The sequence below is a fragment of the Euleptes europaea genome, chromosome 18 (genome assembly GCF_029931775.1).
Source record: "Euleptes europaea isolate rEulEur1 chromosome 18, rEulEur1.hap1, whole genome shotgun sequence".
NCBI lineage: Eukaryota > Metazoa > Chordata > Lepidosauria > Squamata > Sphaerodactylidae > Euleptes > Euleptes europaea.
This window is the reverse complement of record NC_079329.1, coordinates 371,166-395,511: the sequence shown is the minus strand read 5'-3', so window position 1 is coordinate 395,511 and position 24,346 is coordinate 371,166. Positions and strand designations below refer to the sequence as shown.

General features: G+C 61.0%; 2 protein-coding genes across 2 annotated transcripts; both read right to left on the bottom strand.

The window, feature by feature from the left end:
• Positions 1–6,927: 6,927 nt before the first annotated feature.
• Positions 6,928–7,529, bottom strand: MED11 (mediator complex subunit 11). The gene is made up of 3 exons (XM_056863571.1): positions 7,413–7,529; positions 7,170–7,300; positions 6,928–7,065 (listed from the first exon to the last, which is right to left on the bottom strand). The coding sequence occupies exons 1-3, from the start codon at positions 7,519–7,521 to the stop codon at positions 6,928–6,930; spliced, it is 378 nt and encodes a 125-aa protein (XP_056719549.1). The 5' UTR covers positions 7,522–7,529.
• A 4,081-nt stretch (positions 7,530–11,610) lies between these two features.
• On the bottom strand, positions 11,611–15,338 carry ARRB2 (arrestin beta 2). The gene is made up of 9 exons (XM_056863948.1): positions 15,275–15,338; positions 14,541–14,676; positions 13,917–14,001; positions 13,435–13,507; positions 12,798–12,935; positions 12,508–12,591; positions 12,312–12,391; positions 12,157–12,211; positions 11,611–11,721 (listed from the first exon to the last, which is right to left on the bottom strand). Exons 2-9 carry the CDS (start codon positions 14,610–14,612, stop codon positions 11,625–11,627), a joined length of 684 nt encoding a protein of 227 aa, XP_056719926.1. The 5' UTR covers positions 14,613–14,676; positions 15,275–15,338; the 3' UTR covers positions 11,611–11,624.
• Between the last annotated feature and the right edge of the window lie 9,008 nt (positions 15,339–24,346).

Genomic DNA, 24,346 nt, shown 5'->3' with positions numbered 1-24,346 from the left:
CCGGCCGGCCGGCCGGCTGGCCACCGGGCCCCTTCCTCCGGCTGCCCCTTGCCCAGGCTCGCCCCTCCCGCTGCCTCCGCAGCTGCCCCGGCTCAAGCCGTCGAGGCGGCGGCGAAGGCAACCGCGGGAACAGGCGAAAGCAGCACCGCCGCCCAGGGGCCGGCCCGAGGGAGGCGCTCCCCCCCCCGCCCGCCCCCGCCAGCTCCCCCCCCCGCCCGCCCCCGCCAGCTCCCTTTCGCTTTCCAGGCCGGGGAGCGTTGTGGCGGCGATGGCGCGCCGGGACCGAGGGCCGCTGCCCTTCCTCGCCCTCGTCCTCGCCCTCCTCCTCCCGGGCCCAGGTGAGGCGGCAGGGCGGGAGGAGGGAGCGCGCGGTTCGGGCTGGGAGTTGCCGGGGCGCCCAGGACCGCCTTTGCCTGAAGCGGAGGCCTCTGGGCATGGGCAGAGCGCCCCCGGCTTCCCGGCCGCTCCGCCGGCCAGGGGCTGCCGGGCCCCAAAGCGGCAGCGGGGAGAGGCGGGGTCTAAGCCCGGCTTGCTGGGGGCCCGGGGGGCAGCAGCGCTCGCTCAGCCCGTCCTACCTCGCAGGGTGCTTGGGAGGAGAAAAGGGCGCTGGCGAGAGCTCTGGACGCCGCCCGGGGCTCCTTGGAGGAAGGCGCAATGATCGAGAACGGGCCGCTCAGGCGGAAAGAGGCGCCGCGGGCCCACGGCCGCCCCATCGCCAAAGCGGGGGGGGGGGGCGCTGCCTTCAGGGGCCCTCGCGCCGGACCCGCGCCGGCTCGCTCGCACCGCGGGCGGGGGCTTCCATTCTGCAGGGTGCCCCCCCCCACCCACCCCGCTGCTCTGCTCTTTCCACAGCCCGGGGGAACGAAGGGGGGGCCGCCAGCAGCTGCAAGTGCAGAAAATATGAAGACCCCCCCCAAATACTCACCAACTACAGTGACAGACTGGAGTCTTGTGATACCTGCCAACACTTCACCAGGTATGTGCCCCCCCCCCAGCCCTGCTGCTCTCTGACCATCAGCACTTCCAGGAAATCCCCCCTGCTGCCCCCCCTCTGTCTTGGCATTGGGGGCTCCCCTGCCATGTTTGCCTCCATTTTTAATTCTGCCCCCTTTCTCTTCTGCAGGTTCAATTTTCCCAAAACAAAAGTCTGTGGTTGGAAGCATGAGCCCTGGGTCATCTCCTTCAAATATTCCCTCTGCCATAAAGGTGAGCCCCTCCCCTCCAAAATAAGACACCCCCCCCTTCCTAGCTGGGGGAACACCTTCCCATGTGCAGTCTTGGAGGGGGAGGGGAGAAACTGGTTTCCTTCCCTTCCAGTCTGCAGGGGGGAGGCGATCCCTGATGTATCTTGACAATACACCTTTACACTGTTGCCCCCTGCTCTTGTCTGAAGGGAGAGGGGGCACCGTGCCCATTGGTTCCCCTGCTGCTTTTGGACCCCAACTGCTGCCACCGTCCTGTCCCCCACCCCATGCCTGCGCATGCCACTTCCAGCAATGGAGGGGCCAGGAACTGGGAGATGTCATCCATCGCCTCCCCCCTGCCAATTGTCTTGCTTCCTGGGCTACTGGAGAAATATGAGCAGAGGTTGCCTAGATTCCTGCCACCCCCTTACCAGGCTCTGGGGCCCAAGGCAAGGGCAATGGCCCCAATGCTTCCCCCTCCTTTCTCACTGTCTCTGTCAGGACACCTGGAAGAGGGAGCTGGGAGGACAGATGCCAGCAGGGGGCATCACCACTCCTCCCCCAGCCCTGAAAGGGCAGGACCAGCTCTGACCTCCCCCAGCCCCAAAACGGCAGGAGCAGCTCCGGCCTCCCCCAGCTCAGCTGGAATCAGTCCAGGCAAGAGCCAGGAGACGCCCAGGGTGGCAGCCTCACCTACAGATGCGGCCTGGGTGCTCACGATGGCCGGGAGCCCCCTCGAGCCCAGTGCTGGTGAGTGAGGGGCAGAGCAAGGGCGGGTGGCCCCCCCCCGGACGGGCTTCCAGCCCTCTCTGAAGGCCCTGAAACAGCCTTGCTTGTTCTGCAGAGGCAGCTGCTCGGGGGGCCCTGGAGGAGGAAAGAGCAGCCCCCCCTCCAGTCCTTGATGTCAAGACCGCTGTCATCACCCTGATCTGCGTTGCTTTGCTGTCGGTTGGCTTCGCTGTGTCCGTGCTGTGCTGGCGGAGACAGCAGCGCGGTGGGAGCCGGGGGGCCCGTGCATGCCAGACGCCTCTGGAAGAAGGTGAGCAGGGAAGGGGACCACTTGCCCTTTGACCTCTTGCCCTCCATGAGCCCCAGTGAATCCGTGAGCCCCAGTGAATCTGCGGTGGGTGACTTCCTTCCTCGCTGGCGTTTGCATCTCCTGCCTCTCCTCTCCCTGGCGCCCACCGTTCCTTTGCCTCTTGGGTCTCCACAAAGCCCTTTCTTTCTCCTCCCAGAGGAAGGGGCTCTCTGCCTGCCTGGGGAGAAGACCTGAAGTTGCCTCTGTGGCCTGAGGAAGCTGACTGGATGAGCCGCTCCACCTTACGGGGGGGCTCAGATGACTTTGTGCGCGGGGGGAGGGGGGCCGGTGTCAAGGCCGCACTCCACACAGGGGAGGCTGCTTTTGCCTGTTACAGGAGCATCACAGTTTCACTTTAAAGACTTGCAGATTTATTTTGCCTGAAATTTTGTGGGCTGAGAGCTCACCCGTCTTAGCAGCTCCACCTCATGCTTCTCTCAAAAAAAGACTCCATAAAACCTGCAGCTGGGCCCTTTGGGGTTGGCATGCTTCCGAGAACTCCTTTCGGCATCTCTACACTGCTGCCGGCGGGCTCTGAGCAGGGCTGGTTCTTGGGCCTGGCCTTTACAGTCTCCAAGGTTTGTTTTCCTCGGGAGCACAGAGCCCTCGTGCAGAACAATAAACAGACCTACGTTTTGTAAGAAAAAGGGTGACGTGATTTCATGTCTGTGGAATTCCCCATGATGGGAACCAGGAAGCGAAGTCTGCTTTCAGTTCCTCAGGTTAGTTTCCTGTGGCCTTGTGGCTGAAAAATGCCACACACCCCCTCCTGCCCTCGCTTCCTCCAGTGATGTCAGGGTTTTCCCCCACCTCGTGACTCGGCCAGCACCAGAGGGGGAAAGGCAAGGGGGAAAGGGGATGAGGGCACACAGAGGGAGCCAAGCCCTGTGGGCGTGCTCTGGCCATGGCCAGTGGCTTCTCCAGAGGAAAGGGGGCTGGGGCTGGGGGGCAGAAGCACCCAGCAAGACTCCTCAGAAGGGCCCGGGGCAGAGGGGGAGGCCGGACCGGCTTGGAAATTCGGACTCTTAGATGGGGGCACTCCAGCAGGGGCTGGGCATGTTGAATGGAGTCAGGGGAGACGGGTAGGGAAACGTCTTCTATTGGGGCTCCAAGGAGGCCTGTCTGGCCCTGGTTAGGAAGCAAGTGGTGGGAATTTGCCTCGGCACCCTCCTCCAACTGCGCAACACCTGGGAGGAAAACCTGCATTTTTGGGACCTCTTAAGGAGTTCTGCAAGCGTAAAGTTTTTATATAGCAATTATTAATACAGGTTTGACCACCGCTGGCTCTGGGGGTGGGAGCAGCAGCGGATGCAGAGGCCCTTGAGGGCGAGGGAACCGCAGGGAGGCCCGGAGTCTCCCTTCGCACCAGAGCCGGATGTGTCCTACTGCACCGTCCCTGCCCAGTTGAGGTGCTTCAGTCTGCAGCCGGGAGCAGAGGAGGCGGCGGCAGCCCTGGCGGCCTCTGTGGACCTCGGGTGGGGGGAAGATGAGCAGGACTGGGCATCTTCCTGGGTAACCTGTAGCATTGCTGCCCATAGCCAGCATGGCCAAAGAGGGGTGGTGGTGAGAGGGCCAGGCTGGAAAGGGAACCCACTTAGCTGAGGCCCGGAGGGGCACCTCGCGAGGAAAGCCCTGCGGCAAAAGGGTGCCCAAACAGCCCTGAGGCGGCCACTCAGGCCAGGTGGAGACCGAGTGGGCTGACCCCCACCTCCCGGAGACAGCAGCCATTAGCAGCAGGGTGGCAGGCTCCAAAGCCGCAGCCAGACACACGGGGGTGGGTGAAGGACTCAAGGGGAACTTGGGAGCCACGGGACAGAAGGGTGCGGAGGACCACTTCCGTGAGCCGGATGTGTGATGGGCTGAATAAAATCTGACAGAACTGATTGAAGCATCTGGCTTGTGTGTGTGTGGGTCCAGACGGACTCTGGACCCTGACTCAGCTGGCTATGGGCAGCAATGCTACAGGTTGCCCAGGAAGATGCCCAGTCCTGCCATGGGGGATGGGGGCTTTATGGGGGTGAAGCCAACTCTCTCCTCACCCCCTGGCAACACCCTCTTCAAGACCCCCAAACCAGGAGGGCGAAAGTCCCTCACTCTGGCCCTGTCTTTTCCTCATGCCTCCTACCTCCAGCCTGGCCACCTCCACACGCATCCCGGCTACCCCTTGGGCACCAGGCAGCACTCCTCCGCCCACAGGGGAGGTGATGCTGCCTCCGCGGGCCCATCCCGGGCACTTCCCACCCTGACCAGGGAAGAACCCCTGAGGTGTCGCTCCACCTGGAGTGGAGGGAGGCAGAGAAGAATGAACAAAGTCTGCAGTGGGGTGGAGGAGAGGGGATCACAGGGGGCTGCGCCCCACAGTAGTTTCTTCTTGGTAACATCCAATCTGAGGAAGAGCCCTGGTGAACTTGAAACCTTGAATGACGTCACATGATGTTGGGTCAGTCCTGGAATTCCTTTGCATCATTTATACCCCCCCTTTCTCTCCAGTGGGGATACAAAGGGGCTTCCATCCTCCTCCTCCATTTCAACCTCACTGCAGCCCTGTGAACTCGGCAAGGCTAAGTGTGTGTGTCTGGCCCAAGGTCACCCTGCATGCATCCAAGGCAGAGTGGAGCCCAAAACTGGACACAGTATTCCAGGGCAGTTTTATACTCTGTGGAGGCAGAGTGAGCTCGGCTCTCGCCCGTCTCCGAGGTGGCACACGCTGACCTTGAAAGCCAAACCCGGGGGCTGTAGGGAAAGGGTCCGTGCCAACTTAGCAGAGGAGGAAGCAAAGTGACTCTCCAACCCCCAGATTGCTGCAAGCTTGGGCGTAGGAGTGGAGGCCGAGCCTGCTGCAAACATCCTCTTCTGCACAAAGTTTTTACCACCCCCCATAATTGTTTCATTTGTATTAAAAGCAAGATATGATGACTACTCCATGACCCTTGCTGAATAAAGAGAGCAGGGTCTACTTTTTTGCCTGGAACATTGTTAAATGTTAGGAATTATACTTCTATGAAAATCACACCTATTTGCCCAGGACAGAAACCCCCTCCTCCTGCTTTGCCTGCAGGTCTCCTGCAAACTTGTCCCTCTGGCGCATGCTGGGGGAGTGTGTGTATGTGTGTGTCTGTGGATGGCTCGCCTCCCTGCCCTTCACAATGTCAGTCAGGGGAAAAGATTGTGGTATCTTTCTGAAATGAACAACCGGCATCCTTCTTTCCTAATCCTGAAGAAGTGAGTTCAAATTTCAGGCATGCAAGAAAAACCTCCCTTTCTGACGTTCCTCCCTCAAGCACCTCCCTTTCGGCCTCAGTCTGCCCCTCTTCAGTGTGGGAACGACCACCTCTTCCATGGGGCACAAGTAATGATGCCAAGTCCACACTGTACAGAGAAATACTTGAAACTTTTTTTTCTTAAAAAAGGATCAAGGACAGACGGCTTCAGAAAGTACCTCCTTCCAGCATCGAGCGGCTTCTTTGGCGTTGGGGGTCCCAATGCAGCCCCTGCTGCAGTTTGGGAGTGGAGGTTCTCACGAGTCCCTCCAGGAGCAAAGCCCTGGCTCCCAGGCATCCCCACCGAAATCCTACCCTTTCCTGCTCCTCCCCTTTCTCCTTCCAGAACTGGCCCAGTGAGAGCCAGACCCAGGGGGATTCCTCTCAGGGCCTGCTCCCTCAGTGCCGTGGCACCGTTCTCTGCCGAGACAAGCCTTTCTCACATACGACACCACTCGCCAGAGATCCAGCAGAGGAGCTGGTCCTCTGCGCCTCCTATGTAGGCCCCATGGGGCAGTTACAGGGAATCCCTGATCAAACCACACCGCTCCCACGTGGCGACTGCTCCCCACCTCACTCTCGTATTCAGTGGCAATGAAGCATTCTTGAAGCACTTCCTCCAGCATTTCCCTTGCCCCAGACTGGTAGGGCTGCCCCATCTGCAGGGCTTTTTCAAAAATTCAGTGACTGACCTGGCATTAGAGCATTGCAGCAATTTCTCTGCTAGGTTCTTTGAATTCCCAGCCCTTTTTTATTTTTTGGGGGTAAGTCTCTAGCCCTTTTCATTACAGACATATAAATGAAAAGGCATTTTACTTTTAGAGAACAGAGTTCAGAGAACCTAGCATTGTAACCCAATTGGCAGGAGAAATGGTGGGGGGCTGAGGGAGGGCCATGGTGCCAGTGTGGCAGAGGGGCTGCCGAAACAATCGCCTCCCCATCCACGTGGCACAGAACCCCCTTTTGGCCCGTGCTCCTTCACAGACAGGCCGCCACACAGCCCGGGCAAGCTCTGAAAACGGATGCTCGGGGCGGGTGCTCCAGAAAACCTGCTCTGCTTGGCAGTCAAACCCTCCAGGCAGAGGCCTCCTTTCACTCTGGTCCACAGCGAGCGAGCGAGTGAGCGCCACCCAGAATGCGCAGCCGGAGCCACACCTGTGGCCGTTGCAGCGTGCCTTGGGGTGTCCTGGACCCCCGACAGGACTGACGGAATCTGGAAAGTCTCTCCCCTGTTCACAGGGTGTTGCTGCAAAGACGAACCTGGCGTTACACACGAGTTGCAAAGAAGGGGTGCAGAGAGGCCCGAGGCCCGTCTCCGGAGGCGCCGCGGGGCCCCCGGCCAGGCGGGCCGAGCAGGGGGCCTGGCGGGCCCCGGGGTGGGGTGGGGAGGCGCCAGGGGATGCTGCTAGGGCTGGGGGCTCTGCTCGCAGGCCCGGCACAGCTCCCCCAGCTTGAGGCGCGCGTAGTCGACGCGGTTGAGGGCCATCTGGCAGTCCTTGCGGGCCGAGTAGCTGGAGCCCTCGTGGGGCTGCCCGGTGGCCACCTGCGGGGGGGGGGGTGGGAGAGAGGGAGCGAGTGAGCGGGCGGGTGTTGAGGGGCCCCCGCCCCCCCAGCCAGCCAGCCAGCCAGCCAGCCCCCCCGGCCCACCTGGGTGAGGTAGCGGATCTGGGCGGAGAGCTCGGCCTCCACCTTCTGCACGGAGGCGGCGAACTGGGCGGCCTGGCGGTCCAGCAGCCGCTCGTTGGGCTTCTCCTTGGACAGCTCCAGGATCACCGTCCCTGCGGGGGGGGCACAGCCAGTGACGTCAGCGCCGCGCCCGGGCCACCCCCCTCCCCGGCCCCGCCCGGGCCGCCCGCCCGGGCCGCCCCGCTCGCCCACCCACCCACCCACCCGCGCACTGCAGCGCCGCCCCGATCTCGCGCTCCAGCTCCTCCAGCAGCCGCAGCCGCTCGTTGGCCAGGCCCAGGCTGTGCGCCCCCGCCGCCGCCGCCGCCGCCATGCGTGACCCTCGCCGCCTGCCGTCCGTCGCCCCGCCCCGCCCCCGCCCCGCCCCCGCCCCGCCCCGCCCCGCGCACGCGCGCCACGGCCGGCCGGCCGGAGGCCCTCCCGGGCGCATGCGCGGGATTCTTTAACCCGCCGGCCTCCGCCAGAAGGGGGCGTGTGCGGGCGGCCACGTGACCCGGGCGCGGCGCGCGGGCGGAAGGCGGGAATGCGGCGCGCGGCGTGGCGGCAGCACGTGCGCGAGGCGCTGGAGAGGCGCGAGGGGCGCACGCGGCGCCTGCGCGGGCTGGTGGAGCAGCGTGAGTCCCCCTGAGCGCGTGCAGAGCGCCCGGGCGGGGCCGGGGCCGGGGCCGACTCCCGCTCATCGGTCTCTTCTGCTCCCCTCCAGATGAGAAGCTGCAGCACCGCCTCGAGACGCTGCTGCGCTGCGCAGGCGCGGAAACCGGGTAAGGCGCTGGAGAGGCGGGGGCCTGCGGGGGGAGGTCCCCACAGCTGCCCACGGTGACCCCCCCCCCTCTCGTTTCTCCCCCCCCCAACTTAGATACCAGCTGGAGGTGGTCGAGCTGCGCCGAGAGCGAGAGGAGGTGAGTTCATGCGGCCTCTGGGGGACCCTCCACAGCCCGAGGCAGTCTACCTCTGGAGCCCAATGCCTGGAGGCAGCCTCAGGGCAAAGCCGTGGCCTCTGCGAGCATCAGAAGAGCCCGGCAGGATCAGACCAGAGGGGGCTCCTCGAGTCCAGCTTCCTCTGGCCTGTCTGCTGGCCACTGTGCGAGACTGGCGGGAGCCACAGGGGCTTTTGGAGGACCTGGGTGGGGGAGGGATGAAGAAGGCGTCACCCCCCACCTGCCTCTCACCTGCCCCCTGCCCCCTTTGCAGCTACACCAGCAACTCGCCCTTGTCACGGAGACCTTGGAAAGAACCGAAACCGAGACCCGGGAGCAGCGTGCCAGGTGGGGGCAGAACGGCCCCAGGCCCTCCCCTAGTAGGGTGTGGGGCCTCCTTCAGGAAGCAACCCCAGTGGTCTTCATGAGGGGGAGTGGGGCTGGAACCCCCTGGCGGGGGGGGGGCTTTTCCTGAGCAGCGCCTGCCCCATGGACGGGGAGCCTCCTGCTCTGCCCCCCCACAGCTGTGGGGTTTCTCTCACCCGCGTGCGCCCTTCCAGGATGCAGCGCCTTGCCCAGGACTTGGGGGCCCTACAGCACCAGTACCAGGAGCTGCAGTGCCAGGCCTGGGGGCTCTCCCAGGAGGCTGAGGGGCTGCGTGGGGAGCTGGATCAGACGCGGAGACTCCTGCGAGAGGCGCAGAACGATCGCCTGGAGCTGGAGGCTCGCTGGCTGAGAGGGAAGGTGCTGGAGGCCGAGCGGCTGAACCGGGCCAACGAGCAAGAAGAGAAGTGAGCTGGGAACCACTGGGGGCTTCTTGCCCTTTCTCCCCCCCAACCCCCCCCCCCCTCAGAAGGAGCTCTCTTGCCAAGGGGAAAACACACAAATGAATGATTCCCGCTCCATAGGCTAGCTTCAGCTGAAGGGACTGGCTGCCCCATAGCAAGGCCTTTCTGGCCTTGGCCCCTCCTCTCTGCAAGGAACGCCTCTCCCAGGCTCTGCCCTCCAAACGGGCAAGACCATTCTCTGGTGCGGCCCCCGCCTGGTGGAACCACCTCCCCGAGAAGGATAGGAACCTTTCTGCCATTTCACGAAACGCGCAAAAGAGAAATGTTGAGGAAAACTTTGTCACAAAGGGATTAGACCGGCAGAATAAAAGAACAGCTCAGGAGGTGGCCGCTCTACCAGATCGAGCTTTAGTTTGTTGCAATGCTCGCTGTAGGCGCCCCGTTCCTTTTCCTGCCACCATCGTTGCTAGCAAGGGGAGTCATAAGCTTTGAAGATGCCCCGTCCAGAGCGAGTGCGGGGCGCGTGGCCTGATCTCTCTCCCGGCTTGCTCTCTCTAGGCATCAGCGGAAGGTCAGCCGCCTCCTGGAGAAGTTGGAGAGGGGGGGAGCCGGAGCTGTGCAGTAAGTACTCCCCCCCCCCATTCCCGTACTGCCAGCCACAGTAGCGGAGGGGCATCAAGTTTGTTGCTCTCAAGTTTGGGGGAGGGGGGAACAAACCTGTCAGAATGTTTTAAAAAGTGGGGAGAGGCGGAGAAGGGTGCAGTTATGAAACTATTCCATGCCCTTTGGGCCTTGAGAAAAAGGCCTCCCGAAGGGCCATTACCACGGTTTCGCGGCCAGGGGGAAGGGAGAATCTGTTGTGGGGAGAACTCCGCTCTCTAGCGGGCAGAGCTTTACAGGCTTCTGTTCCCAGTTTGGAATTCAGTCCATGTGAACACCTTGGCCTGCCCCAAAGCCCTAAGCTCTTGGAGACGAGCCAAGACCTGGTTTCTCTTTCTTCTGCACCTCAGCATTCCCAGGACCGGCCCCAGAATGGCCAGCTGCAGTGCATCTTGGGAAGAGGCTGGAATGGTATGCAGAAGCCAGTGGCTTTCCTGAGCAGGGGGCGGGAGCCCGGAACATAAAGAATTTGGGGGCAAGCAGCAGGGAGTTGGGTGGGGCTTAATCCTGTGTAGCAACGCATGACGTGACTCACCACCGCTTGCCGTACGTTCTTCTGAAGGGAAAAGGAGAAGCCGCTGCCGAGCCTGTCCTGCCACCCTGTCAAGTGTGCAAAGGTGTGGGTGGAGAGCACCGCAGCAGCACCTGTGGCTTCCCCACCCCCAAGAGAAGCTAAGGCGAAGCTGGTGCCATTTGCCCCACGGGTTGCTGTGCCTGGGAGACACGCGCCCACTGGCTTGGTGGCTTAGGAGAAAGACGAATGGACCGTGGCACAAGCAACCCCCCCACCTGGCAGCAGGACCCAGAACGGCCCGTGGTTCTTAGCATGCTTTTGTTTTCTGTGACCTAGGCTGCAGCCGTGGGGCCGGGGCAGGCCGTCCCCACAAGCTCTTCTTTCCCTGTGGGATGGGCCAGAGGTCAGCCCAGAGGTGGCTCAGGTAAGAGTGTGCGGAGTTGCTCTCTGCCCGCCCAGCGGCATCACTCTGGGGGCTGACCGGCTGCTCTCTCTGTTGTTGCTGCAGGCGCAGAAGCAGGATGGGGGCTCACCCAGGAATCTCAGCCGGAGTCTTCTCCTGAACTGGAATAGGAGGCCAGGATCCTCTGAGGCCTGGGGGAGGAGGGAGAACACCCCCCCGGAATACAGATCAAGGTGGGGGGGTTTTGGGGAAGAGGTGCGCCCATAACTTTCTGGAAGAGGGGCAGCCTGGCCGGCACTGCCTGTCCCGCTCATCAGCCATGAGGACTGCTTTGCCAATGCTGTGGCAGCGGGTCGGAGGCTGCTTGTTGTGGACAGAGACCAGCGGCCAGTTGGAGCATTCCTTTTATGTTCTTTGCTTGGGGGGTGGGGGGAGACAATAAACTCATGAAGGAGAACTGGATCCCCAAGTGAAGTGTGGACTTTGCAGCTTAAAGGGTGTTGGTGGTATTTTAGGGACGGGATCCGCAGGCGGAGGTGAGAGGTGGCGCTACCAGAATGACCAACCGGGCCAGGCTCTGAGTTACTTGATTTTATTCCTTTCTCCTTTGCACTGATGCGACAGCGGCAGCCTCGACTCCCTCCCCGCAGCTGCCGGTGCCCAGTTGATGGACAAGTGGGGGCTGGCAGCGGTTGGCACGCGCCTCCCCCTTCTGGGGCTTGAGGCATTGGCAAAAGCCCCCCAAGGAAGCAAGAGGCAGGCAGGCAGGCGGCAGCCCCAGCCAGAGGGCGGCTCCAACAAACGATCCACCGGGGTGGGGGAGATTCACATAGCAGGCAGGAGGCCGGTTAATGCCCGAGGACTCCAGTGCATTGGGGCGGGGGGAGGTGTCCTTAAACATTAAAATCCATCTGGAAAATAGCAGCGGGGGAGGGAGGAGAAGCTGGACACCCAACGGTCCCCCCAGGTAGTCACATTAAAAGTCCCCCCCATACAGCACAAAAGACACACGATGGGGGGAAGAGAGGGAGATGGCTCCTGTCACGGTAGGAGGGGGCGGAATAAGAAAACATTGGCGGGGTGGGGTGGGTGGCGTTGACCCATCTCCGCCGGTCCAGACGGGAGGGCCGCTTCCTAGCAGAAATGGTCGTCGTCTTCCTTGTCGTCCTTCAGGCCCTTCAAGCGCAGGCGGGCAAAGTCCTCGAAGACAATGTCGTCATCTTGCCCGTAGCTTTTGGGGAGGGGGGCAGACAAGAGGCACCATAAGTTGGCATTCTTGCAACTTGAAAGCACAGAGACTGGCTGTGGGGTTGATTGGTTGGCGGGGCCCCTTCACTCTTCCCGTGCACTGAAACTCCCCCCCCGGCCCCCAGGGCCACCATCCCACCCCCGCTGTTTCATTTCCATAGAACTGGCCTGGCAAGGCAGCCACCAGCTCCTGCCTGAATAGGCGAGGAAGCCGGAGCAAAGCAAGAGGTGAGGGTTGGAGGGTACCCTGGCGCAGGCTTGGCGAGCTTGCCAGCCCCCGTTGTGCAGAGTGGGCAGGCATACCCCACCCTGAGAAAACTCGGACTGAATTGCGGAGCAGAGTTCCCCTTCCCCTCTAGGCCTGTGTTCTGTCCCTGCCCCCCCTCCCAGCAGCTGACGCCAGCCGTGCGCCCTTTACTTGGTTTCGAACTCGATGAGGTTGGTGTCGATGGGGGCGTCTGTTTCTTGGGCAGCTGTGGGGGAGAAACACAAGAGGGGGTGAGAGGGTCTTCCCCAGTGCCCTGGGGTGCCAGGGTGGGGGCTGTCTGGATCGGCTATTGCCCCCCTTGCTACCTGTCTGGGGCTGCGCCGGGGGGGCTTGGTCCGGAGGCTTGGGGTGCATCAGCACGAAGGGGAGTTCCACAGACACATCCCTGTCCCGACAAGAATAAAGGGGGGGCATCAAGGTAGGCTCTTGGGGTGGTGGTTAGGGACGGAGGGGAAAGGATGGGGTGTGCAATGCCACCTCCCCCCCCTTCCCCATACGTACCCGCCCCGGGACACCACCAGCTTCACTTTGACTCGGTAGGAGACCAGAATGCCGAGGACTTCCTTGTTGGCCCCCTCCTTCACTCTGCAAGGCAAGGGAGCACAGTGGGGGGGGGCTCAGATGGTGGCCGCAAGGACCCCCTGGCATGGCCAGCAGGATCAGTCTCGCCACAGGTGCCTGCCTGGCTCCTAATCCCCCCCCCGGCAGCCCTGAAAGGGCACGTGAGGGGGGACCCGGGCAAGCCTGGGCCCCAGGGAGAAGAGGGGCGGGGCAGGGGGGGGGCGACTCACATGGTGGAGGAGGCCAGGTTGGTGTCCTCGTGCTTCAGCTTCCCGTCGAGGGCCAGGCCCCTCTTCTCACGGTTGTTGCTGAGCAGGGGCGTCAGCGTGTACACTTTGCAGAAAGTGGAACTGGCGGCCACCTGGTCACTGCCAGCCGGGGAGAGGAAGACCCCGGGGTTAGCGGCAGGCCAATTCTGCCCCTGCCACAGGACCGCACCGCAAAGGATACAGAGCAGGCTGGGTGCCCCCCCTCCCCCAACAGCCTGTGTTATGGAGCATCAGAAGAGGAAAAACCACAGTGCTGATCAGGCTACTTGGCAAAATGCCACCCTTGCCAAAAACTGGTCTACAAGCATCCATAAATTGGGAATGTTGATATAACTGAGCAGCTGCGTCCTGTCTACCCTTTGCTCTTGTAGGGCGGAGCTGAGACCCGGTACCCGCATCCCCTTCTCAACAGCACTGCAGGGCCTTCCTCGGGGTCAGCTGGTGGCAGAATGGGGCCAGGAGGAGACATCTGTCGCCTCCAGAAGTGTTCTGGGCTGGGAGTGAATGTCTGGTGCATCAGGCGGCCGGGTTGGGGGAACCTTCGCTGTTTCACCCAGTGATGACTGGGTAGGGGGTGTGTGCATCTGAGCATACTCACTCCAGTTCCATTTGAGCCACAGGGCACTTGTATTGGGCCGTGCTGAAGAGGCAGATGTCTGCATATTGCCGCACTGCATGGTGGGGACAGGAGAGGCGGGTCAGTTGAGGGGGGGCAGGCCAGCCCAGCGCCCCCTCTGAGACCTGGAAGCAACCCGAGACTTTCAGGCACGTGGCAAAACGGGGCTCGTTGGTGCCTGGGAGCTTGTGGCCCTGGGATCTCCCCCTCCCCTGCAAGCAGATGCCCCCCCTCCAAAGAGGCTTTTCCAGCAGCCCAAATCTGCAGTGGCATTTTGGTGGTGGTGGGGCGACGCACTAAACTAAGCCAGGGTTATACCCAGTTGCCTTTTAAGCCATTCCAGGCCTGATTGGCGAACCACAGAGGCTGACTCCGCCCCTCTAGCCACGACCCTAAGAAGCCCCCACTCACAAAACCCAGCAGCTCAGAATTAGCAGGAACCCCCCCCCCCCATTCATCCCTACCGGACACTTTGACTTTCTTGACACTCTTGCTAGAATTGTTGGTCACGTGGACATTGACGCTGACTGGCTCCCCATGGTAGTAAAGCTGTGAGGAGGGGGGAACCGAGAGAGGAGTCAGGTGAGGCCCCCCCCCCACATGCAGCCTGTGCCTTCCGCCACAGAATAGTATGAGTCACCTCCCACCCAGGCCTTCTGGGGGTGGGCAACCCCCAACCCCAGGCATCTCCCCCCCTCCCCCCAGTCCATCTCCTCCGTGGCTCCAGTCGAAGGGTTTGGATTTTTCAAACTTTTCAAAATTAAGAGGACAGGACTGCCCCCCCCCCCAACTCCAGGCGCTTTGCTCAAATGTACTTTACTGAAAGTTGCACCAAGAATAAAAACCACTCAACGCCCACCCCCCACACCGCATAAAGCAATCTGATTTTGCAGAAAACCCAACGGGGGGAAAACACTGTTCTGAGAAAAGGATTCTGCAGCGCTCATCCAAATCCTAGACTCCCCTTGCCACCTCCCAATTGTTTGATGGGCATTCACCGTGCCCGCCACCCTGGCAGGTGCTGCTGAATATCTGGCACATCCACAGCCCCCCCCCCAAATCTCAGACTGCAGGCAGGCGCCCCTCACCTCCTTGTCGAGCGATGCTTCCAGGTGGAGGGACCTGTCCGACATCAGGAAGTGACGGGTGGTCTCTGCCATTGGCTGTGGACCGGGCTTCTCAGGGGCATACTGGACCTTGCGGATCACAAGGCGGACGGAATTCCTGCGGGAGGGGGGAGTAGTGCTAAGAGGAGCCCCACCCACAGGCCCCGGTCAGCATCCACCCTCCTCTGGTGGCTTTGAGCTTGTTTCCGAGCACCAGTCAAAATGCAGGTCGCTGTCATCATACAGAGGGCATTCTGTGGGAGCTTGCCCATTTTGAAGAGCGGGGCCACAGCCTTGGCCCTTCTCTGGGAGCCCCCCCCCCTTTGGGGGCAAGGCCAGATTTCAGGGGGCCCCTGTCTACGGCGCTCCATCCCCAGAAGGGACACTGAGCGACTTTCTGAAAAGAGCTTTGGCCCAGGTTTGAATCATGCGTCTGATTTTTTTACTGTCTCCGTGGTTTAGATTAATGACCTGTTTGGTGACCTGTGGCTTTATTACTGTCATTTTAACTTTGCTATATTTGGAAGCTGCTTTATAAAAAACAAATAAGCAGAGGACAACATTGACGCTTTTGGCCCAGGGCCCCATTGAGGCCATCTGGCTGAAACGAAGACGTTCCAGGTCTGGTCGGTGCCTGGATTGGGGTCAGCTTCCATCCCAAACTCATGGTGCCCCCCCCCCCACGACCTTTTGCAGGAATGTTGGAATCACCTCACCTTTTATGGATCTTCTCATCTACGTTTTTGGCACAAAAAGCACGGATCTCGAAATCTACCCCACAAGCCTGGAGAGGGGGAAAATCCAGAGCCCCCCATTATTCCAACCATCTGGCCATCTGACCCTCCCCCCCAGCCCAACTGCACTTACCGATCCCCCTGATCCCCCCTCTGTTCCTGCCCCCACCCAGCCGATATCAGGTGACCCCCCCCAGCCCCTACCTTTCCTGTGTCTTCAGGACCCGGCTGCAGCGTTACCGAACACGGCAGATTCTGTGGGATCTGAGGGGGATTGGGAAATGCACCGTGAGAAGAAGAGTTGGTTTTTATACCCTGATTTTCTCTACCACTTAAGGGAGAATCAAACCGGCTTACAATCTTCTTCCCTCCCCACAACAGACACCCTGGGAGGTAGGTGGGGCTGAGAGAGCTCTAAGAGAGCTGTGACTAGCCCAAGGTCACCCAGCTGGCTGCATGTGTGGGGAAACCAACCCAGTTCACCAGATTAGCCTCCGCTGCTCACGTGGAGGAGTGGGGGAATCAAACCAGGTTCTCCAGATCAGACTCCACTGCACCACTCCTAACCACTACACCACGCTGGCTCTCAGAAACAAGCGACTTCCCCACCAAACTCCAGCTGAAGGTGTTGGAGGATGGGGGGCGAGGGAAGGGAATTTGTCCAGACTGGGAAGGCCCCCCCCCACCTCCTTTGCCAGAGTGTCTTGGGGGGTGGGCAACCAGTGAGATCCAGCAGTCCAATAAATGGTCAGGGAGGAGCTGAGGGTGTGTGGTGGGGAGACAGCTTACTATAAAACTGAAGGGGTATGCATTGGCACCCAGTTTCCGCAGCAGCCGTTCCTGCAGGCGAGTAAGAGGTTCGGGGGTTTCCTCGGCAGGCGGGAAGGCCTGCCACGAAGCCAAGAACAGGTCCTTGCGGAAGGAGAGGCCCAGCACATCGAGGTCCTCACGCCCATAGCGGAAGGCGCAGGTTAGCGTCACAAACACTGTAAGGGAGCAGGTGGGAAAGTCAGCATTGCAACATTCTCCCCGCTTGCCCTCCCCGGTCAAAATGCTAAAGCACCTCTCAGATCCCCCAAGGTCAGTTGCTGGAGCAAAACAAAAGGAAAAGGCACTGTAATTGGTGCACGCAGAACTCTTTTGCAAAAAGAGAGCATGTAATTTCCATTTGGCATAGAACATTCTGGGGGTATTTTTAAAGAAAGTTGGATGGCCCCTCTAGATGAAAATAGCCAATCAGCAGGGGCCCCCACAGCCAAGGTCAGGGTCTCCGCCTGCTTGCGAGCCAAACATGCAGAAAAATAAAGGGAGAAGTCTGAACAATTACTGAGGCTGGGAATAAAGGGGGAAAGGGACCTGCGTACGGAGAGAATGCTGGCAGGAAGATTTTTCTTTTTCAGGGAGAGGGGTAGGATTTTCACTTTATTCCCACCCCTTCCTGTCATGCCTCATAGATCTCCCCAACTCCTGCTTTAGCAGTATAGGGTGTGACCCCCATATGGAGAAAGATGTAAAAACAGGTTGTCCGCAGAGCAAGTATATACTTATTTATTTTATTTTTATTTATGTTTTAGAATTGTACCCCGTCCTCTTTCCTCTTTGGGGAATGGCACTCCCCAGGACTGCAGAAAACTAGTTGTAAGGCCTCCCTCTTCCCAAGTCTGATGAGGGCGGGGGGGGGGGCATGCTCAAGGGCCTTGACGTGGAAAGATGAGAAGGAAAGAAGACCAGAGGGAGAGGAGGTGAACGGCAGCGTGCCGCTCAAGGGTGTTCTTGGCAACCCAGAAAAAATCATTTAGTTATCTGAAACCTTTATGAGATGCCTTTCTCTCTTGCAGAACTCAAGGCAGCTTACAGGATTGTGTCTATTTCCCTCCACACGAACCCTCATTAGAAGGCCCCACCCCCCCAAACTAGCCCTGCTGCATTCCCACCCAGTGCTCGAGGGTGGTTTGTGAAAGAGTCCGTGGCGAGTAAGAGCCCTTTCCCCCTCGGAGCCAAGCTGCACCAACATCATTTCAGTTTTCTTTTTCAAAACAATCCTGTGCTGGACGAAATCTGCATCACAGCTAGTCTCCCAAGGGGAGGTGATGACCCTTAGTAAGAATTCAGGCAGGCTCAAGAACTCCTGTCCTTCTCTTCCCAGTGCCCAAAACATCTCCTTTGCACAGGCAGACTGGCCCTTTAACTGAACAGGAAAGTACCCAGGAGGCCGCTGCCCCGTAGGCCCACTGGCAGCTGGGGCAATCCGAGCTCAGGGGCTGCTTGGCGAAAGCTGCACTGAGCGTCTCGCCACGCCTGCCCCCTCGTAGAAAAGAGTGCCCAGCCTTCTCCCGCATCGCCTGCCATCAGCTGCACTTACCCTTCCGATCCTTGAGGTATTCAGGATCCACCAGGACTACCCCATCTGGAGCAAGGGAGGGGAGAGAAATGAAAAAAGGCAAGCAGATCACAGAGCCCAGTTCCTAGAACAGTGATGGGGAACCTTTTAGAGACCGAGTGCCCACACTGCAACCCAAAACCCACTTATTTATCGCAAAGTGCCAACACGGCAATTTAACCTGAATACTGAGGTTTTAGTTTAGAAAAAACAACTCATACATTAATATCTTTTGTCTTAAAAGAAAAACACAATAACAGAGCTTTCAATGATACAAACAACTTTTTATTGAGCGCTCTGCTCCCCTCCATTTATGCCACGCTGTGAGCTATGCTCCCCTCCAACCTAGCTCCTCCAACCCCACCACAGGAATCACCTTCGGCACAGACTCAACAGGCTGCCATCCGCGCCGCACCCTCACGCCACATGTGAGCAGCCCGGCATGTGAGCCACCCTGCCGCATGTGACAGGGGAGGGAGGAAGTGCTCCCAGTGGGCTGCTGGGCAGAGGGGCGGGTGATGTGAGAAATGCCCTCAGGTGCGCGTGGAGAGGGGGAGGGGAGCAGCCAGCCCCCGCGTCCCTCTGGCTTTCTAGTAACAAACTCAGGCAAACTCTGTGCTGGGGCGATGGCGCGCGTGCCCACAGAGAGGGCTCTGAGTGCCCCCTCTGGCACGCGTGCCATAGGTTCTCCACCACTGTCCTAGAATCATACAGTTGGAAGGGGCCAGGCAGGCCATCTAGTCTAACCCCCTGCTTAATGCAGGATCAGCCTAGAGCATCCCTGACAAGAGCTTGTCCAGCTTAAAGACTGCCAGTGAGGAGGAGCCCACCACCACCCTAGATAGCTGATTCAACTGTCAAACAATTCTTACTGTAAATAATTTTTAAAAAATATCCAGCCGGTACCTTTCCGATCGCAATTTAAATGCATTATTGAGAGTCCTCTGCTGCCAACTTGAACAGCTCCCTGCCCTCCTTTCAGTGACAGCCTTTCAAATGCTTAAAGAGAGCCATCATGTCCCCCCTCAACCTCCTCCAAACATTCCCAACTCCCCCAGCCTTGCCTCATAAGGCCTCTGATTGTCCTGGTCGCTCTCCTCTGCACGTGCTCAATTCTGTCTATATCCTTTCTGAAGTGAGGCCCCCAGAACTGCACAAAGTACAATTGGCCTGACCAATACAGAGTACTGTGGAACTATGACATCTTGAGATTTGGATGTTATGCCTGTTGATGCACCCCAAGATCGCATTAGCTATTTTTGTCGCTGTATCACTGGCTGCTCATATTTAGCTTACAGTCCACCCGTACCCCAAGATCTTGTGCACACGCACTGCTGCCCAGAAACGTATCCCCCATCCGTTATGCATGTCCCTCATTTCTGTTACCCAGATGTAGAACTCGGCACTTATCCTTGTTGAATCCTCCTTGCTGGGCCTTGACTGGGGCAGCCCCACAGCAAAGCCCTCTCCCCCCGCCCCAGATTTGTTCCCCTATCCCATGCCCAACAGAAGCAGCCTTTGCTTCCAAGTTAGCCTTCGCTAAGCTCCAGTTATCGCTGGGGTGAGGGGTGGGGAGGAGAAATGAGCCTCCTCGGCCCAAGCGCTCCAGCTCCTTGGTTCTCAAGAACACTCGACCCTGCCGGAACAGCGGCAGCACCCACCCAACCTCCTCCAGAAGGACCCTGTGGGACCCAGAAGCTTGCTTCTGGCCCCTCTGCAAAGCATGAGAAACGAGGCTGTGGGCCCCTGCCCCCAAGGGCAGCCCAGAAGGCCTCTGGAGAGCATGCAGGCTGGGGTGGGAGGAAGAGCCCTCTTCTGTCCAAGCAGGAGCCCCATCCCACAGTGCCCCGCCCTCACTCACCAACAGGGTCGACTCTGTCCAGGTGGTCCACAAAGTCCCGCTTCCCCAGGTAGACGGTGAGCTGGAAAGAAGGCAGGCAGGCGGGCAGGTGAAGAGCTCGGTCAGGGAAGTGTTTGGGGGCACTCTCCACCCCCACCCGGCCCTGACCATAGGGACGGGGGGCTCGAGGCTCCCAAGGATGCCTGCCCACCCCTGCAGAACCCCCCGCCCAGAGTCTACCTGGCTGCCCAGCCGCTTCCCATAAACCCGCAAGGCCCCAAACACTTCGCACTGGATCTGGTCCAATTCCAGCGGTTCCATCCTGCACCCCTTTCCTGCCGCCTCCCCGGGCAGGGGGTGTCAGACCATTCCAGCGGCGCCTTAAATGCCCCTGAGGATCGCCTCCCTCCCGCCCCACTCTGGTTTGCCTGGACCTGTTCCTTGTGCTCCCCCAGGGAGTCTCCACCAGCACCCCCCAGAGAGAGAGGCAGCCAATCGGGCAGAGGGGCAGCGCCATGGAGACCAGAGGAGTCAACAAGCGCCTCTGCCACCCAGAGGAGGATTAACCCGATCAAGTCCAGGAAGAAGCGGCCGGCCGGGCACCCGCCCTTCTCTTCCCCAGGAGTGAAGCTGGACTGCTACCCCTCCCAGCAGGGGCCCCCTTCTCATCTTGTCTGGCCGGTGAGGCATAGGGGCCAAACACTGTGCAGACGGAGCCCCGGCTTGCAGAGCCCCGGCTTCCTGGCCCTGAGAGCCGCACAATGGCCCAAACTCCCACACACGCAGCTCTAAAACTGTAAGGCCAGTGTACTCGCACGCACAACGGCTAGTGGGGGAGTCCAGCAACTCTGCACACTCGTGCATGGCAGGATTGCGGTATTGAACCTTGGTGGAACCCTCCCCCCCCCCAGTTATCCTCCCCCATGTCCAACGGGCAAGTTTTGAGGTGGGGGGGAGGAGCCAGGAGGCCCTGGGGCTCAGCTGCCAATTCCTGCCTCTGCCGCACAAGCTGCTGAGGGAGGAAGGAAACGGGGGGGGGGGGCGGGGGAGGAAGAGTGACAGGAAACCCACAAGTGAGGACGGGGCAGCCGAAGAACCGTTGTGGATCTCAGAGGGAGGGCCAGAAGAACAAAACGCTTGATGACGAGGGACTGGTGGGGGGGGGGGCCTTACCTTGCAGTTGGGGCTGGATTTCTTGAAGACCCTGTGCGTGTGGGGGGGGGAGAGAACAGTCTAGGTCAGAAACAAGCAAGCGCGTCCTCTCCTTGGTCCCCACCCCAAGGGCTAACCCTCTGCTCCTTGGAAGATCCGACCCTCCCCAGTTAATTCAGGCTCTGGGGACAGCTTGCACTCCCCCCCCCGCACTTGCTGAATAGTGCAAAGAAGGATCAACAGCCTCCGTTGCCGTGGGAACAGCATCAGGACCCAGGTGCCTGGGCGTCCCCGCAGCAACGGGAGGAAGGGAGCAGCTGCCCTCATCTTGTTGGCAGCAAGAAGAGGCTGGGGGGGGGCTCCCCTCTGTCCACCCTTTGTTTCCAAGCTGTGTGTTTTGATGGGGGGTGGGTGGGGGAGGAGAGAAGACTGCCTTTTACATTCAAGATTTGAGCAGCCTTGGGATTGGGGGGGGGGGTCAGGGAAGGCCCAGCACAGTCGGCTGCAAGGAGGAGGAGGAGAAGAAGGGGTCCACGCAGAGCCCCCTGCCACCTGCATCGCCAGGATGCTCCCCTCCCACCAGATGGCCCTCAGCAGAGGGTTTTGCTTAATGAAGAGGGGGGGGGCACAGGGGTGAGCGCTCTGTGTACCCAAACTGCTTATCTATTGCAATATTGTCTAGATTGGCCAGGCACAATGAACGTGACTGACTGACTGACCGATCTAGTCAGAGCCCCCCACCTGCCCCACCTGAAGAGGCTGCAGATGGAGTCGCCTCTGCCCCGAGGTCGCTGCCTTGGGCAGACGGGGAGGGGACCCGCAGAGTAGGCCAGTCTTGGGGCCGTGGGGCCGCTCGGAAAGACTGGCAACGGAAAGTGGGGGGGGGGCTTGGCAAAAACATGCCCCACCAAGCACAGGCGGCATTGCCCCCCCCCCCGCCGCACACCCAAAAGTTGTTTACGCTCCTCAAATGTGAGGTCTCCGCTGGCTTCACTTCCCCTTTCAAGGGAGGCAGGGAGGCCGGCTTCCGTGTAAACCGGCCCAGCCCTCCTGGCCCCACTGTGCCCCTAGGAGGTGAGTGGGAGTTAGGGGGCAGAGCGAGCCAACGGGTACGGAGTGGAGAACAGCCTGCGTGCAACGCGGGCACCTCCTGGGCAATCAAGCGGGGTGTGTGTGTGTGTGTGGGGGGGCTGCGTGCCACCCCCTCCACCCCATGTGGGCACAGCCCGCCCTACATGTGGGGAGCATTTGATGCCAGCCAGGGGCAGCCGCCGGTGCAATCTTTCCCGCCCCCCAGCTGCTTCTGTGGCCTCCCCCCACAGCACCTGTATCCAGGCACTGGAAGCCCCCCCGCCGCCAAGGGCTCTGGCTATGGGGGGGGGCGATCCGCTGGGGCTGGCGGGTCCTCCCCCCGCCAAGAGAGGGGGAGGCAGCGCCGCCGCCGCCGCCTGGCTCCTGGGGCCCCCTGAGGCGCCCGACGCCTGGGGCCGCGACCCCCGCCGCGCCGCCCGTCCTACCTGGTGCCCGCCTTGTCGCCCATGCCCGCCGCCCGCCCGGCCGCCCGTCGGGGCTGCTGCTGCTGGGGCTGCTGGTGCTGCTGCCGAGCGGCGCCCGGGCTGCAGGGCGGAGCGGAGCGCGGCGGAGCCATGGCTAGCCTCCCGGCCCGCCCACGTGGCCCCGGCCGCAGCCAATCGCCGCGCGCGCCCGGGGGGGAGGGGGCGGAGGGGGGGGAGGGGGCGGAGGGGGGCGCCCGCCCCTTCCTGCTGCCCGGGCGGCCGGGGGGGGGGGGAGGCGGGAAGGCCGAGGCGCGCCGGCCCGCGCAGGGAGCCCCGCCCCGCGGCGAGGGGGCACTCTGCACGTGCTCAGAGGCGCGGCCCAGCCCCCGCCCCTCTCCCGGCATGCCCCTCCGCGCCCCTGCGCAGGCGCGGCAGTGCGGGGCGGCGATGGCGGCGTCGGGGCGCCCGTCGGGGGCGCGCCTGGCGCTGGAGACGCTGGCGGGGCTGGTGCGCGGGCCCGAGGCGCCGGGCGGGGGGGGCGGCGGGGGCGTGGGCGGGGGCCCCCCCCGCGGGCTGGCCGGCCTGGTGCGCTGCGCGAGGGACGGCGGCGACGCGCTGGTGAGGCTCTGCAGGAGGAGGGCGGGAAGGGACCCCCCCAGCCCCCCAGCCCCCCCCGCTGACCCCCCTCTCCCCGCAGGCGTCGCCCACCCTCGGCGGGCTGCTGGGCATCAGCAGCGCCCGGCTGGGCTCCCTCAAGACCCGGTGAGTGCGGGGCGGCGGGGGGGGGGGCGCGGCCCGGCCCGGGGGGGGGGTCCGGGGCCGGCGGTCTGACCCCCCCTTCTCTCCTCTCCCCTCCTCTCCCCTCGGCCGGCAGCTTCGAGGGCCTGTGCCTCCTGTCCCTGCTGGTGAGCGGCAGCAGCACGGCCACCTTCCGGCAGCACGGCCTGGCCTGGCTGCGCAGCCTCCAGCACCTCGTCCAGGTGAGCCGCGGGGCGGGGGGGGGTGGGGGCGGGGGGGCCGGACTCTCACGCTTCTGCTCGCAGGGCTGCCTTTCTGGATAAACACGCCGCGTTCAAGGCAGGACAGGTTGCGGACAAAAGCATCCTGTTTCTGGTGGGGTGGGGTGGGGTGGGGAGATTGGTGGAGTAACCTCCTGTTTTTCTAGGGGGCTGAATGGGGGGGGGGAGACTCCTGCTTGCTGCCGGGCCCGTGAAGGTAAAAATAAAACACAGAGCTTTTTTTTTCTTTAGCCATAGGCAGGTTGGCTTATTCATACCAACTAAACACACAGATGCCCCCCCTGTTTCTGCCAGGTAGGCTCCGGAATGCCACAAAAATCAGCAGGGCGCCCAGGCTTGCCGCCCCTGACCTCCGTGCCAAAGCTCGACACTCTGCCCGGCTCTCTCCGCGAGTTGGGTCACCAGAGCCTACCTGGCAGGTTCAACGTTAGGTGTTTTTTTTAAAACCACACAAGAGGGTCAGAAGTGTGAAAGTTGAGCCCCTAGAAAATAGAAGGTTTTCTCCAACTATCTTTTGCCCCACCCCTTAAGAAATACAAAGTTTCTCCAACTAACTTTTACCCCCACCCCACCCCGTGCATGCTTGCTTTAAGACAGGAAAGCGGTCTGGGTGCTGTTTCAGAACCATTCCTTCATGTTTTACTTTCACGGGGGCCAGCTAAGCAAGCAGGAGTCTGAGCCCTTAGCCCCCCTCATTCAGCCCCCCTAAACCTCCTTGCGAGGCTGAGATGGCGGTTTTGCAGAGCTGCCGATCAGGTCTGTCCCTCTAAAACTTCACTCTGCACGGCTAGAAAATGAAAGAAAGTGTCAGATGCCGACAGCATGAAGGGGAAAGTTTCTGCTATCATGGTTTGGAGAGCACATGTTCAGCTGCAGGCCTTGACAAGAGGGCCATCAGACTGACACCCCCACATAGGAATGGCAGAATCCTGAAAAAACACCCTCTGGGGGTTTCCATGGCAGGTTTCCCTCCGTCTCCGCCCACCCCCTCCCTCTCTCTCTGACTCTTACTGCGGTTGTTTGAATGAAGAAGCAGCAGCTCTGGTCTGTTAAACAAAAAAATACCTCTAGAGCACCGCTTTAAACTTACTTTTGCTACACTTCTCTGCTGTGGGGGTAAGATCTGGTTGAACATTAGCACACCTTAAAACTGGGTGGGGGTTGTGG